Source organism: Dama dama, chromosome 8 (genome assembly GCF_033118175.1).
Source record: "Dama dama isolate Ldn47 chromosome 8, ASM3311817v1, whole genome shotgun sequence".
NCBI lineage: Eukaryota > Metazoa > Chordata > Mammalia > Artiodactyla > Cervidae > Dama > Dama dama.
In genome coordinates, this window is record NC_083688.1 from 10,555,266 (window position 1) to 10,569,947 (window position 14,682).

Genomic DNA, 14,682 nt, shown 5'->3' on the forward strand with positions numbered 1-14,682 from the left:
ACTGAGAGAAACTTTCCCTTGAAAATTATTTTAAAATATTTATTTTCTCATTTATCTGTATTGAATGGCTAGTTTTGTTTTTTTTGGTGAAAATAATGATGAAATTATTGAGAGGGTGCCATCTTTCTAATGAGCTCTGCAGATTTTTTTTGAAGCCCAACTCAGGAGCCTACTCAGCTAGGCAACTGGGCTGATCCTACTCAGAAAAGACACGGGAGCAAACCATATAGAAAATAAAAACTTTATTTTTTCAAGTTTATAAGATAGTTCCCATTACATATAACATTATGGTCAAGGACTCGACAGCCACAAATGCCCGCAGTCACATAAATATATCCAGTCAACGCCTTTACCTGATAAATGAGGCACCTGAAGTCCAGAGGGTCGTGTTTTGAGTAGAAGTCGTCCTTAATGGGATGGCTCCCATCAGTGCATTAGAAACTAGCCAAGTAACCTTGTGTGTTAGAGCTGTCTGACTCGGGAGAGGAAGGGACAGGGCCTGCTGATCAGAGGTGAGCCAGAATTAGATGTTCTCTCGTGGTTATCTTAAGATATTTCAAAATCTAAGAATTTCGATTTGGCTTCTACAGCTTGAATATTTGGGGAGTTTCAACTTTTGAATGAAAAAGGAAACTGATTTAGTGGTGAGAAATAGAAGCTTGGCTTAAGAGGGGTCCTAATGCCCCCTTCTGCAGGAACAAGGAGAGGAAGGCCTGAAGCTCACCACCCCATGGCTTCAACCATCGCTCCCCTAAGAAGAGGGAGTGTGTGGCTCCACCTCTTAGCCCCTTCTCCTCGTTGGTTCAGTGGCACGGACACCCATTCAAGGTAGTCAACATTCAGAAGCTCCAGATGCTGCAGCTAGAGTTGGCCCATCAGATTCTGCTTGGAGCTTTAACACGAACAAGTCTGTGTAAACTGCGAACAAGCTGTGGCACAAAGTCTCCTGGGACACTAGCTTTGCTCCCCCCAGTTGCAGAGCAGAAGAAAGAAATACCCCAAACCAAATAGAAGCCCCACTAGGCATCTAGATCTGGAGCAGGCATCCACTCTCCTGGCTACCACCTGCTGCCCCAGGGGCACCGGATAGGGTGATGCTAAGGCACAGTCAGTTTTACATTCGAAAGGAAAACCACCTCTTAGACCCGGGACACGGCTAACAATTCCAGATCCCTTACTAGAGATGGCCCAGCTCTCACCATGGAGCGTGCAGACCCATCTTATAGAACCCTAAGTGCCCAGCTGCGAAAAGGACTCATCGGGTGGGTGGAGACTCTTTCTAGTAAAGAGGGCTTCCCCCTTGACGAAAAGGACCCATAGTATGCTTTGGACCTCAGCCTCCAAGAGCTTGCTGTGCTGCCCGCTTGTCCTCCTCCGGATCTCTGTGCCCTGGAGGAGGAAAGCAGGCTCACTGAAGGGCACTGGGTTCCCTGGACGATTCATTTTGGCAAAGAGGAGCCAGGAAGCTCCCGTTTTCTGTCTGCCCTCTGAACTACTAGAAAAGAGCAAAGACGGCACTGCCCAGGGAGCGTCCTCACCTCTCTGAGCCAGCTTCAAGTTGCTTTTGCAACTTGAAAAAAAAAAACCTAAGCTGTGCAGTCAGAGCAGGAGGGAAAAGGCCATCGAAAAAGGAGTCCCAAGTCATACTCTAGGAATAAAGAGCTCCCAGCAGGCAAGGAGAGGAAAGTGTGTGAGTGTGTGAGTGTGTGTACTTGTGTGCATGATGTGTGGACCGCTCTGCAGTCTCACCAGCCTGAAGCGCAGCACCAACCAGGTGGCCTATGTGCAGGGCAGGAAGCCAACAGCTCTCCTGCCAGGATGGGGTGGGCGTGGAGGGGCCTGGAAGTAAAGATCCACCATGCAGCCAAGAGCACGCTAAGATCAACTATCAAGCAAGACAGAACAGCATCTGGGCAACTACGGTGAACTCGGACCAAGAAGATCCACCTCAGACGATATATCCTCCCCTGTCCAAAGGAAACAGGCCGAAGAGGCCTGTGACGAGCACTGATTTGAGCTCCTCTCCAAACACCTCTTCCCTACAACTGAGTTATGAAACACTTTCTCAGTCCGTTCTGAAGGAATGTGTACACCAGCCTTTCTCTGGGTGATCTGGCACTAGAGGGAATCTGGCCCCTTTTGTGCTGGGAGCATCACCAAGTGGATACGCTGAACCTCTGCGTGTAAGCAGTGATGGCTGTGGTTGGTCAAGGACGCCGCCTGCTAAGGACCCAGAATGCATCTCTCTGAGGTGCTTATAAAATCACCTCTCTCTGTGCAACCTGGGAGAGGCTGAACTTCCTTGGCTCTAAGGAAGTTTATGCGGCCTGAGCACGTGCCCAGGCTGCTCGTGGAGGCTGGGGCATCCACACACACAGCTGGACTGAAGGTTGCGACTCCTGCCTGGACACCCACCCAACTTCCCAGAGGTCAGGTTGGGAGATGTTCCTGCATTTGGCCCATGGTTGAGTTTTCAGGCATGGCATAGGGGATCTACAACCTCATTTAAATCAGGTGAGTCTTTCTGGCTTTCGAGTTTCCCATTTTAGAAAGGGACTTGAGAAGTGGGGAACGGATCCCATGGGAAAATTGGCCTTTGATCACAGCCATCTCGTCTTCAGTTTCAGGCCGAGATCTGGGTAAATACATGCCCAGAACACCACTCATAGGGCTTAAAGGATTCAGAGCATGAAGTCAAATCCCTTGGTAGTTTTGGCCAAAATGTGGTTATGAGCCTTTTCTCAGACTTGATTTGACTACTTGGGTCCAAAGCCTGGGGACTGACCAGAGCTGTGTGGGGGTGGACATGAGGTGCAGAGGGTGGAAGAGCCCGGCACTGATGACTAAGAGGGAGGGGTGGTGGGGTGGCCTCTGTTGGGGAAGGGCACCTCTCTGCAGGAGGAAAAGGTGGAATCTTCCTGTTTCAAGGGCCAAAGAAGTGGAAATTCCTAAGAAGCCTTAGGTCTTCTCTCCAGTTTGAAGGTAAGCTCCTGTTAGCTTTGACTAAGAGTCAAGCTGAAGGCTTAAAATTTACTAAGAAGAGTTTCGAGGGTTGTGCCATTTGGTCAAAAAGGGAGAGGGATTAGGAAGGGGACTAAGGCTTCTAGGATGGGAAACAGCAAAGTCTAAAATTAATCAGTGTCCCAGGCCCCACAGTTCAGCCAACTAGGAGGTGGAAGAGTGAGAAGGAGCCCACCATCGAGAGCAGACCACTGGAGCAGCTGAGGAGGTGCTACTGTCACAGAGAGGTATCTCAGATATCTCAGTTACGATTTTCCAAGGAAACTTTATACACCCCTTTCTTGCTAGAAAAAGAAAAGGGGGAGGGGAATCTGCTTCAGAGAGACCAGACCCTTACCTATAAAAATAACATATACATTCACTGGGAGTATGTTCTACAGCTAAGGAGATTACAAAGACTGCAAGAGATGTTATTGTAAAAGTCTGCTGCGTTTATCCTATCACCACATGTTAGTAGCAGTTCTCAATCTGGTCATGGACGCAGAGTGCAACTCTGCCCCAAGGATTTCCTTTTCTTTTTCTTCATTTTTTTTGAATCAAAATAAAACAAAAACCAGAAGAATTAAAAGCACTGTAGCTGCGGTGAGTCTATTGTTCTCTCAATCCAACTATCTCCCGCTCCTGTGCGAGGATGAACACGGGGCTGCAGCTCACGCATAGCAAAAATCAGCTTCATCTCTTGCAGCTGTTGGTTTTGATTGTGTTCTCGCCAGCATTCCAAGGAGAAAGAGAGAGAGAGTTCCCAGTTGGTTCCAGTCTCCAGCTCCCTTCAAAGAGTGAAAAGGAGCTCATGGGGAAGGCTCTTCATTCCAGTTTTTAGAGAAAATCAAGCTCCAAAGCCTGGTGGAGGGATACCAGGTCTCCGTGGTTTGTGATCCTCCAGAAGGGCATGTTGTGCTGGAAGGGGGAGGAGGGGTAACTGGTTAACCCAACTTCTTCTGGGAGCTCATACTCATCCATACCCCTTCCTCCACAGACCTCTCCCCAAAGTACCTGGAACCCTCTCTACTGCTACGCACATTTAAGATCATTATATTGATCAAATATGTATGGGACTTTGCACTCCCCACATGGCAGAGTGGTCAAGAATCCACCTGCCAATGTAGGAGACATGGGTCTGATCCCTGTGTTGGGAAGATCCTCTGGAGTAGGAAATGGCAACCCACTCCAGTATACTTACCTGGAAAATTCCATGGACAGAGGAGTCTGGCGGGCTGCAGTCCATGGGTTGCAAAGAGTTGGACATGAGTGAGCGACTGAGCATGCACATAGGGACTTTGTATACACTTACATATATGAGAGATTTTGATTAGGTTTCAATGGTAACTCTGTGCTTTGAGATATACTTGTTCTAGCTACTATGTAGGATACTCAGGATCAAATAAGATGACCCCCGTAAGAAATCAGTATTAATATTATTTTTTTACAAATAGTCTATTTTCTATTAGGTGCAGAGCCGTAGGCCCAAATCTTGTTCATGACCAAGATGCAGAACATAGAGATCTAGGAAATAATAATCCCACTATCTTAGGTGATCAGTCGTGTCCAGAATACTGTGTGCCATTCTGGAAGCCATATTTTAAAGAAAGGCTTTGAAAAACTTGAGTGCTGGAAAACATCTTCTATAAAGCTGATGGCGATTAGCTTTACTAATCATCTTGTTCAGACTGGTTGCAAGTTCCCTGGAAAGTTGAAAGTCGGAGAACACAGTTCTTCTGGCATGGAGCTCAGTGCTTTTTCAAGCCTGCTGCTCACATATAATATTTAAAAGGTCTTTAATACACAGAAGAGGAGGGCTTCCCTGGTGTCCAGTGGTTAAGAATCCACCTTCCAATGCGATCCCTGGTGAGGGAACTAAGATCCCAAATGCTGTAATTACTGAAGCCTGCGCCCTCTAGAGCCTGGGCTCAGCAATTAAGAGAAGCCTGAGTATCGCAACGAGAGAGAAGCCCCTGCACACTTCAACTGAAACACCCACGGCAGCCAAAAAAAGAAGGAAAGAAAAAAAATAAAGAGGAAAAAGACGTGCTCAGCAGTACGAGATTAACACCAGGATGCAAAGGAGAAGTGTTAAGTTCAATGGAAGGAGGAACATTCTAAGAACCTGAATGACTCCATAGTGGAACAGGATACCTGAGAAGCAGTTTCCTCATCCTTAGGTATACTCAAGCAAGGACTTGACAGAAAGTCTTCCGGCAAAGAGGCTGTAGAAAAGATCCCTCACAGGGAGGAGACTGACCTGGATGGAGCTCTAAGACATTTTCCAGTGGCTATAGTCTATGGCACCTACTTGGAGACATGAAGTCTGATAATACTTGAGTTGTTATCTCCCCCACTCCCTTCTTCAGACCAAGCAGCAGCAGCACCTACATCCACTAGTGACTTCTCCAGAGGGCAACAAGCACTTTAAAATGAAAGTTTTGGAGATAACATATGAAAAAAAAAAAAGACCTTGAAGAAAGTCCTCAAATTGCTACCTAAAGTGGCAAATGAAAACATACTTAGGTCATAACACCACTGACTACCAAACTCATAGTTCATTAACAGCTGCTGAAAGTTTGTGTGTTAACTAGATGGAAAAAAACCAGGGCAGATGGTTCTAGCTGGCAACCCAGTGTCTCCATGTCTAAGAAACTGCTGGAAGAAAACTGAGGTGGAGGGGGAAAGAACTTCTGTAGGTCCATTTAGCAGATGAAGACTCTCAAAGAGAGTAAGTAAACTGTCCAAAGTCACATAGTTAATAAATAGATGCAATGAGACGTGAACTTGTCTTCATAGCCAAGACTTTCATCTGCTGTTCCCTGTATTAAAAAGGGATGACCTGGAGTTGGGACCGCTTAGCAAGGAGGTTAACATCGGGATAATTTTTCCAGGACTCAGGAGTAGGCAGGACTTTCTCTAAACAATTCCCAGTTGACTGCACTGGTTTTTTGAGAATCCGAAGCCTAGAAAAGTCTGAATAATCCGTCTTTTTGGTAGTGGAGTCTCACCCTCTTGAGAAACCACTGCCCTCTAAGACGAAGATGAGGCCCACATCAGGTTTAATCATGTGGGCTCCTTGTAGGAGCGCTCAAAGATTTTAAGATTTTTAGCATGGCAGGGAGGAGAGAGAAGAGGAGGATCTAATAACTCACAGGGAAAACTGCATGGGGGGAGAAAATGACCTTTTAGCTTTTTTTGATAAAAGAAAAATGGGGACTTCCCTGTGGTTCAGTGGCTAAAACTCCATGCTCCCAATGCAGGGGCCTGGGTTCAATCCCTGGTCGGGGAACTAAATCCCACAAGCCACAAGTAGGAGTCTGCATGCCACAACTAAAAAACCCTGTATGCTGCAACTAAGACCTGGCGCAGCCAAACAAATTTTAAAAAAAGAAAGAAAAAATGGGAGAGGAAGGGAAAACACTGTAAATGCACAATAGATTGCTACAATTTCTGAGTTTTATGATTCTTCTAATTGCTCAATGTATTCGCATACAGACTATGCTTTTTGCCATGGTTACCTGTTTGGCTGCAATTTCTTCATCTCGTCCATCTCCAATCACTACGTATGTGACTTTTTTTCCAAACCTCGACACAATTCTCTCGAAGCAGCTCTCCTTACCTGATAAGAAAAAGACATTTCCTCTTAAGACATTCCTTCCTTCCTTTTGTTCAATATCAAAGAAAAGGGGTGCTGCTCGGTTCACCTGCCTGTGCTTAGACAGAATCAGGGTGGCAGCCAGAGACCCAGCAGGCCCTCTGCCCAAAGAATGTGAAATTGTTCCATTCACACCACAGACTTTTTAGGCACTGGCTCTCTAGGTTCTTACTTTAGCAGCGAGGGTGAAGCCCAGAGGACCTTAGCATGGGGGGTTCTATAAACACAGTGTGAGAGCTGTACACACTTCCTCCCTCTTCCACAGCTCCTGGACTTCATGGCATACAGAGCAGTTTTCAAGTAATTCCTCCAATTAAGATAATCTGGGTGAGGTGAGATCCATCCTCTATTTTAATAGATGGATATAGACCCAAACTTGCCCCAGATTACAAACAAGCTAGTAGCTAGACTCTGAGCCTCTGCCTCTAAGTCTAGGCTCTGGTTACTGTGCCATGAAGAAAGGATGATTTTTGAGGGGAAACTATTAGTGAAAGAAAAAGATGAGGAAGTCCCTGATTCCTGGTGAGTAATTTGGAACAAACAGGCATTTCCTTCCAACTCTACATTTCTAAGAGAAATAGTTCTAGGCGTGGGCCTTATGTCTCTCAGGAGGGGAGGAGTCCCAGAGATCCAATGAATATGGCAGCAATATTTGTCAGAGCTGCAATTTCCTCCCTCATACTGTGTAACTACAACTGAGACCCTGTACCATTTTCAGCGACCTTGGGAAACGGGTGATTTAAAACCACTGCAGACAGTTCTTGGAAACACAGTAATGTATCAGAGTTCAAATCCCACCTGGAACCAACATCTAAAAACTCACACATGACACTGCTGTGGCAAAGACACTATTTGCACAAGTAAATAAAATTATTTCTCTTGCTCTTCCTTCACCATCTCTTATGCTTTATTTCTGGTTCTTTAGTTAAGCAAGGCCCTAACTTGGCTTCCTTTTTTCATTCTGCTCCATTAACCTTCTCGTCCTTACTTCTTGTCAGATTCAAGTGCCTTAACACCAGGGCTCCTGTGTGAATAAGAAAAAGGTGCCTCTTCCTCAAGGCACTTGAATGCCATCTGCTGGAAAACTGTTGTAATAAAATATACAACTATAGAAAATACACAAATCTCAGATGACTACAACGCAAGTAACAAGAACCTCACACCCATACTCAGAATTCCTGGGGGGTACGGCTGACCAACTGCAAGTCTGTGACATGCCTAGCTCAGGGGGCACCTCAAACCTGGACCAGACTCCAGTGTACTCTTAGTACAAGGGGCTTCAATCTCCCACTCATAATACAAGGCTTGGTTTAGATGCACTTGGGTCCTTTTCAACGCTCCCACTTTACAACAGCATTGTCACGCCTTACACTGACATCAAGCACTCAAACCATGTTTGCTGAGTAAATACATATTCATTTCACAATGATTCGGGGGATGACAATAGTCCAGATCTTCAGCCCCAATTTAAATATTAAATAATTCAACTAATAATGTGTTATAGATGTTCTTATTAAGTGTTAAAAGAGCTGTGTGTCTAATCCCACTCTAACCATTATGTCCTTACCACCTAATCTGCTAGAGCCACAGTCAAATTTATGATTCAGAGAAAAAACTTTTAGTAGGATCCCTAAATCAGTAGGATTTTAGGCATTTCTCCTAAGACCTAACAAAGGAAAAGTCTCATATTTAGAAGACAGAGACACTGAGATGTTTTCATTGTCCTGGCCTGCAATGGTCAAGGAAGAAATACAATTAGGAATGTCTCCTCTAAAAGGATTAAGAGTGTTGTATTAAGAGTGAGTTATTAACAGCTCAGAGTAAAGTAGTAGCCACTTGAAAAAATAATTCCAACATAGTTGGTAAATACACTTTCATTTTATACTTTCAAAACAATCCTAGAGATGAGCTTTCCTGTTCGGGAGGATGGGACCAATGAGTGGTGAGCTTACCAAATGTCAAGCAATAGAAGCTGTAACTGCAAGATGCCCAGGACTGTGGAGAAGATTAAGTTCCTGGGCTTCCTCTATTAGAAACACTGTTGACATTTTCAGAAATGATCTTGGGAATTCTCTTTAATGTCCAGATCACAGAGTGGCCATGCAGAGAACTGCAATTCTGAAATAATTTCAGAGGAACTGAACAAACATTTCCTCTGCCCACTCTCATCTTACAGCTCTGTGAAGGAAAGCCTCAAGCCTCTCACTGTGGTTACCATGGTGCCAGGTACCACTGGAGCTCAGCTAATGAGCTCTGGACGAAATGAGAAAATCACCAAATAAGCACACTTATTGTCAGAAGGAATAAAGTCACGTCCATTAGTTTGATGAGCCTCTGAGTGCCAGGATACAGAATCAAGCACCACAGAAACCTACCTTTCAGGTGTGGGAAACTAAGTGAATGATCAGAGTTCTTACAAAATGCACAGTAAAGCAGGGGCAGGAGGAGCAAAATCTGAAGGGGAGGTTTCAGATCTATCTCCCCTATCAATTCCCTTGTAAATGAAATAATTCAACCACATACAAAAAGAACAATAAAAACAAATGCCTGTATATCTACCACCAACCCAGCTTTGTCAAATCTTAACACTTTAGAGTTGCTTTAGATTAAAAAAATATAAAAATGAGGGTTTCCCTGGTGGATCATTGGTAAAGAATCTGCCTGCCAATGCAGGAATGACATGGGTTCAACCCCTGGTTTGGAAAGACCCCACATGCTGCAAAGCAACTAAGCCTGTGCACCACAACTATTGAGCTTGTGTTCTAGAGCCTGTGCTCCACGTCGAGAGAAGTCACTGCGACGAGAAGTCCGGGCACCGCAACTGCAGAGGAGACCTGCTGGCCGCAACCAGCGAAAAGTCCACACAGCAACCAAGGCCCAGCACGGCCAAAAGTAAAAAGAATTATATATATATAAAGAAATAAGAATGAGATCATACAATTTGAAACTTTTGTTGTATGCCTACTTGATGCTTTTCTTCCTCCTCCTTTCTCCCCATGAGTCTATATATCTATAAACAATGTATGGTTATTGTTTTGAATATTTTTTTTACTTTTATGTAAATTTTGCACACTGTACATACTATTTGCAATGTGGTTTTTTTGTGTTCAACACTTTTTAATACTAATCTTTAGGGATATATATATATATAGCTTTAGTTCACTTACTTATAAGTGCTTTATAGTATTCCATTGTTTCATGTCTATTTTCTGTTCACAGACAGGTTTACCTGCTGTTTCTCATTATCTTTTAGTATGAATAAAAATGCATAAAAGAAAGTCCTTAAATGTACCTCCTTTTGCAAATGAGAATTACTCAAGGGAAGGAGGTGGCATATTTTAGGTTTTGCAGGTCATATACGATCTCTGTTGCAACTATTCAAGTCTGTTACTGCCGTGTGAAAGCAGCTACAGAAATAATCAGGCATGGCTTCTGTTCCAATAAAACTTTACAAAAAACAGGCAGTGGGCAGAATTCAGTATGTGGTTGTAGTCTGAGACCCTCAAAGTAGTTTTTGTCAACCTAATAAATGGGCTACGTATCCCATTTTAATTTGCAGATCCTTAAATCGATGAGCTCAAAAAACTTCTCATATGCGTCTACTAACAATTTGGGTTTCCCTTTCTGCAAACTGGCCGTTCCAAGGTTTGCGCCTACTTTTTTTTATATTATGTTGCTTATTGATTTGCAGGAGCTCTGTACTAATGAACAAGTACATGTATACAAATACCTTCTCTCAGTCTGTGACTTGGCTTGTCACTTTATGTCATCTTTCACTGTATATAAAAGTTTCATGCAACCAAACGATTGCTTTTTTCTGTTGTTTTTTTTTTTTTAAACACTATTTTTGGGGTCTCTTAAATGAAATCCCTCCCTACCTCAAGGTCATACAGATACTTTTACATATTCTCTTCAAAATTTCAAGTTTTGCTTTTCGTGTTACATTTTTTATCCACCTGGAATTTTAGTTTTGCAAACAGCATAAAGAAGAAATCCAATTCTGCCTCCCCCACCCACCCCGCCCCGGCCCCCACACACAGAAAACCAATTATTCTAGCACCACTGACTGAGGGTGAGTCCCATGAGGACAGAGGATTCTGTCACGGCTATATTCCGAGTGCCCTGGCAATGCCTGACACCTTTTAATCTAGTGGATACCTAGAGTTCACCTTCACACTAGAGCTATCTCCTCTGCGACAGGGAAACAGGAAAGTAGATACAGACTCAAGTGTCTGGAGGGGGCAGGGGACAGTTGTCAGCGGACCTTGTACAGCACATATGATTAGAGTGACACATTCTGCTGCCTTCTCAGCGGAACAAGTTGGTTTTATACAAACCTGGTGCCAATTAGTTTATCAATTCAGCACATACTTATCAAGTACTATTTCATATACTTAGTACTGAATACATTTGTGGCGGATAAAAAATATCTTTTCATACACAGTCTCATTTGATTTTCAAAACCTCTCTGGGTAGTTTCTCATCTTACACAAGAAAACTGAGGCTCAGGAGATACAGTAATTTCCTGAAGAGCTAATAAGCAGGGGAATTAGGACTCGGTCCTCAGTTGTGTGTTTTGTTTTGTTTTTTTTTCCTTTTCTCTTTCTAACCATTTATTATTTTTTTTTCTTTCTTTTTTGTCTTTTTTTGTTACACATATTCCCCATCCCAATCCCCCCCTCCCACCTCCCTCTCTTTCTAACCATTTAAAATTGTATTTTTTAGTAATAATAAGTGTAACTCACATTGTTGAGCAACAGTTCTCCAGAACTTCTCATTTTACAAAATTAAAATTCTATACCCACCAAGCAACAACTCCTTATTTCCCCTTTCCCCAAGCTTCTGTTAACCACCATTCTCCTTTCTGTTTCTATGAACTGAACTACTCTAGGAATCTTATATGTAAGTGGAAATATACAGTATTTATCTTTCTGTGATTGAACTTATTAGCATAATGTCTTCAAGGTTCATACATGTAGTACCCATGTGACAAGATTTCCTTCCCTTTTGAGACTGGCTACTATCCCACTGTATGTATATACCACCTTTCATTTATCCATTCTGTTGGGTATTTGGGGTTGCTTCCACCTTATGGCTTTTGAGAATAATGCTGCTATGAATGTAGGCTTGCAAATATTTCTTTGGGATCCTCTTTGGATTCTTTGGCTATATACCCAGAAGTGGGACAGCTGGATCACCTAACAGTTCTATTTTCAATTTTTCTGTGCAACAGCCATGCTGTTTTCCACAGCAGATGCACCATTTTACAACCCCACCACAAGTGCACATGGGTTCCAAATTTTCCACATTCTTGCCAACACTTGTTATTTTCTGTTTGTTTTTTTGATAGCAACCATCCTAACAGGTGTGAGGGATTTAATCATTTTAAAGTACATGGCTTAGTCCTTGATTTTTAATCTAGTGTTTCTGATTATGCTATACTGCAGCACTCTATGAAGGAGAAATCTGAAATGAGGCAAAAGTAGATTTCTAAACTAAGTATTATGTTCTTTCAAATAGAAAAGAAAAGAGCACAATACACTTTAAGTCTGACAGACCTGGATTTGAATCCTGTGAAGCTGTGAAGTCCTGAGTCAGCCTGAACTGCCTCATCAGTAATGCCAGGAGAAGAATGGACAGAGGATTGTAGATATACCTATGTATAAAGTGTCTAACAGCAGGACTGGTAAATAATAAGAGCATCCTAAGCAGCAGTCACAAGAAACAGAACTGAAGCCGTACCAATTTTGGTAGCACTGTAGATGTTTTCAATAGGAAATATTTCTCCTAGCCCATATAGGAGAACCTTGGCCAGAGCTGGAACCAGTTGGGTTGTAGTGATCAGAACATTCACACAATTCTTTCTGGAAGGGAGAAAAAGACAATAAAAAAGTGAAATCAAACCAACCTGGGAACAAGAACTCAAACGAGTCTTCTCTGTAGGATCTACTTGTGAAACATTAACCTCAAAGCTCCTGGTACGACATTTGTTCAGTGCCAACGTTCAGTTCCTGCTCTATCTCAGGTTTACTTATTTTCCAAATTAAAGGGCAGAGATTCTGTGGTGGACACAGAGCAGCGCCCTGATTCTCCCCTCATTTCCATTCCAGCTCACTGCACTGCTGGCAAACTCCATGAGCCCACGGTACTGACACCAACCACAGAAAACACGACAAGGCTTTCAGCCGCAGTGGCGCTTCACCTCAGTGCACTCGGCCCTTCCATGAGATACGACTTCAGTCCTCTGCTCGTCACAGAGGTCAGAACATACACTATTTTCACAAGTCTCTTCCCTTCACAGATATCCACTCCTGGGTGTCAGTTTCTGTTTACTAGGCTCTAAGTCTGGAATTCTAGCTTTGAAGGAGGGACGAATAAGGCTATGTTTTCATTTCCCATTCTAAGCTTTGAGCTCAAATCTCCTTAATCTGCTTAATGTACCCTTTCTCTTTTGAATCCTGCCTTCCTGAGTAGGCCGTGCTACATTTCTTTGGAGCTTCCTGTATTCAGGGTATTTGTGAAGTCGCCTCCATGGATTCTTCGATGTTATCAGGCCCATCCACCTCCGGTGCTGGAGATTCTGGGTTACTGAGTATAATTTTGTGAACAAAAAGTAAGAGAAAAGAAAAAGATGTTCAAAACTCTAAGGTGTGCTGTTAGAATAAAATGGCCTTGCCTCCCACTATGAATCCTTGCCTGCATCACTGAACTCCTCTCGCCCTTCCCCACAGCCTGTTTTTGGGAATGGCCTATCCTGGACCAGGGTGGGAGAAAGAATCTCTCTGAGAGGATGAGACCTAGAAAAAGCATTTCCATACCTGGACTGGATAAGAAGTAAAGACTTCAAGGCAGTTCCTAACCAGGAATCTGTTAAAACTTCAATTTCTGCTCTTAGTCTCTGCAGTGCTTCCTTTCTCTGGGGACTGAGGAGCCCTTTGGGAATAAAAAAAGACACATTCATCATTTGACAAGATCAGTGCTGGCATCAAGAAAGCAACTTCTCAATTCAATTTGGAAATAGTGTGTTACTGAAATATCTACTGAGCTAACACATCTCTCTCCTTGATAAGACCCTGCAGCAGCCTACTCAACAAGCCTTTTTGACTCTTTCCACCAGCGTCTTTTGCTAGGCGGGGCATAACCACAACAAAATCAGCTGAGAGAAACACTGTGATTAGGATCTGGCTCAAGCTCATTCTTTCATCAACCAGCCAGTACATCATTTGCAGACTGGTGGACCATACTTTGAGTAGCACCGCTATAGATGTGACATCAAGAATCAAAAAAAGGGGAACAATTATAGATGGAAAAGCCCACAGCATTTCCAGTCTCTTTCTAAAGAAAACAACGCTCAGGGAGGAAAGAAGGCTGCCTAAGAATACAGAGCAATTAGTGTCTTTTGGTCTCAGAAATCTTCCCACTGCCGTACACTGCTCCCAAGGTGATGGTGCTTTCACCCCCTTCAGAACATGTCAACCCGAGACTTCAGGTTGAATCACCATATTCTGAACATCATCTATACTGTCCTTAGTTCTGAAACAACTCCAGCTGATGAGAGACTGAAGCACTGCTTTAAGATCAGATAACTAAGCACAAAACAAAAAAGAGTTCATCTGATGGGAACATGTTATCAGATACTTGAATTAGAATATTCAAATAATAAATCTGGCTCTAATTTTTCTACAGTGAAGGTAAAGAAATTCTACTACCAGTACTCCATAAAAACAGAAATCATTTCAAGTATTACAGTTTATAATTTATTTTCAGACTGATGGTTTCACAATGCAAGCCTACAATTAGATGACTCTCAACATTTCTGATAAAACAAAAACCAAACAAGTATTTATATGTCATGTATGACATACACAGGCATGCCTATGTCATAGATTTAACTACTATGATGTAGCACTTTTGTTAATTCACTTAAAAAAAAGATACAGGTGGATATTACTTTTATTTTATTTATTTATTTTTTTATTAGTTGGAGGCTAATTACTTCACAACATTTCAGTGGGTTTTGTCAT

At 42.9% G+C, this 14,682-nt stretch overlaps 1 protein-coding gene across 3 annotated transcripts in view; it reads right to left on the reverse strand.

Moving 5' to 3' along the window:
- Positions 1 to 227: 227 nt before the first annotated feature.
- EYA3 (EYA transcriptional coactivator and phosphatase 3) overlaps positions 228 to 14,682 on the reverse strand; it is an 88,836-nt gene continuing 74,381 nt past the window's right edge. For all 3 annotated transcript variants that reach the window (XM_061148349.1, XM_061148348.1, XM_061148350.1), the window contains 4 exons: positions 13,477 to 13,591; positions 12,401 to 12,522; positions 6,522 to 6,622; positions 228 to 3,918 (listed from right to left, as the gene is read on the reverse strand). In XM_061148349.1, coding sequence (XP_061004332.1) covers positions 3,838 to 3,918; positions 6,522 to 6,622; positions 12,401 to 12,522; positions 13,477 to 13,591 — 419 coding nt within the window. In that variant the 3' untranslated portion in view covers positions 228 to 3,837. The remainder of the gene's footprint in view (positions 3,919 to 6,521; positions 6,623 to 12,400; positions 12,523 to 13,476; positions 13,592 to 14,682) is intronic.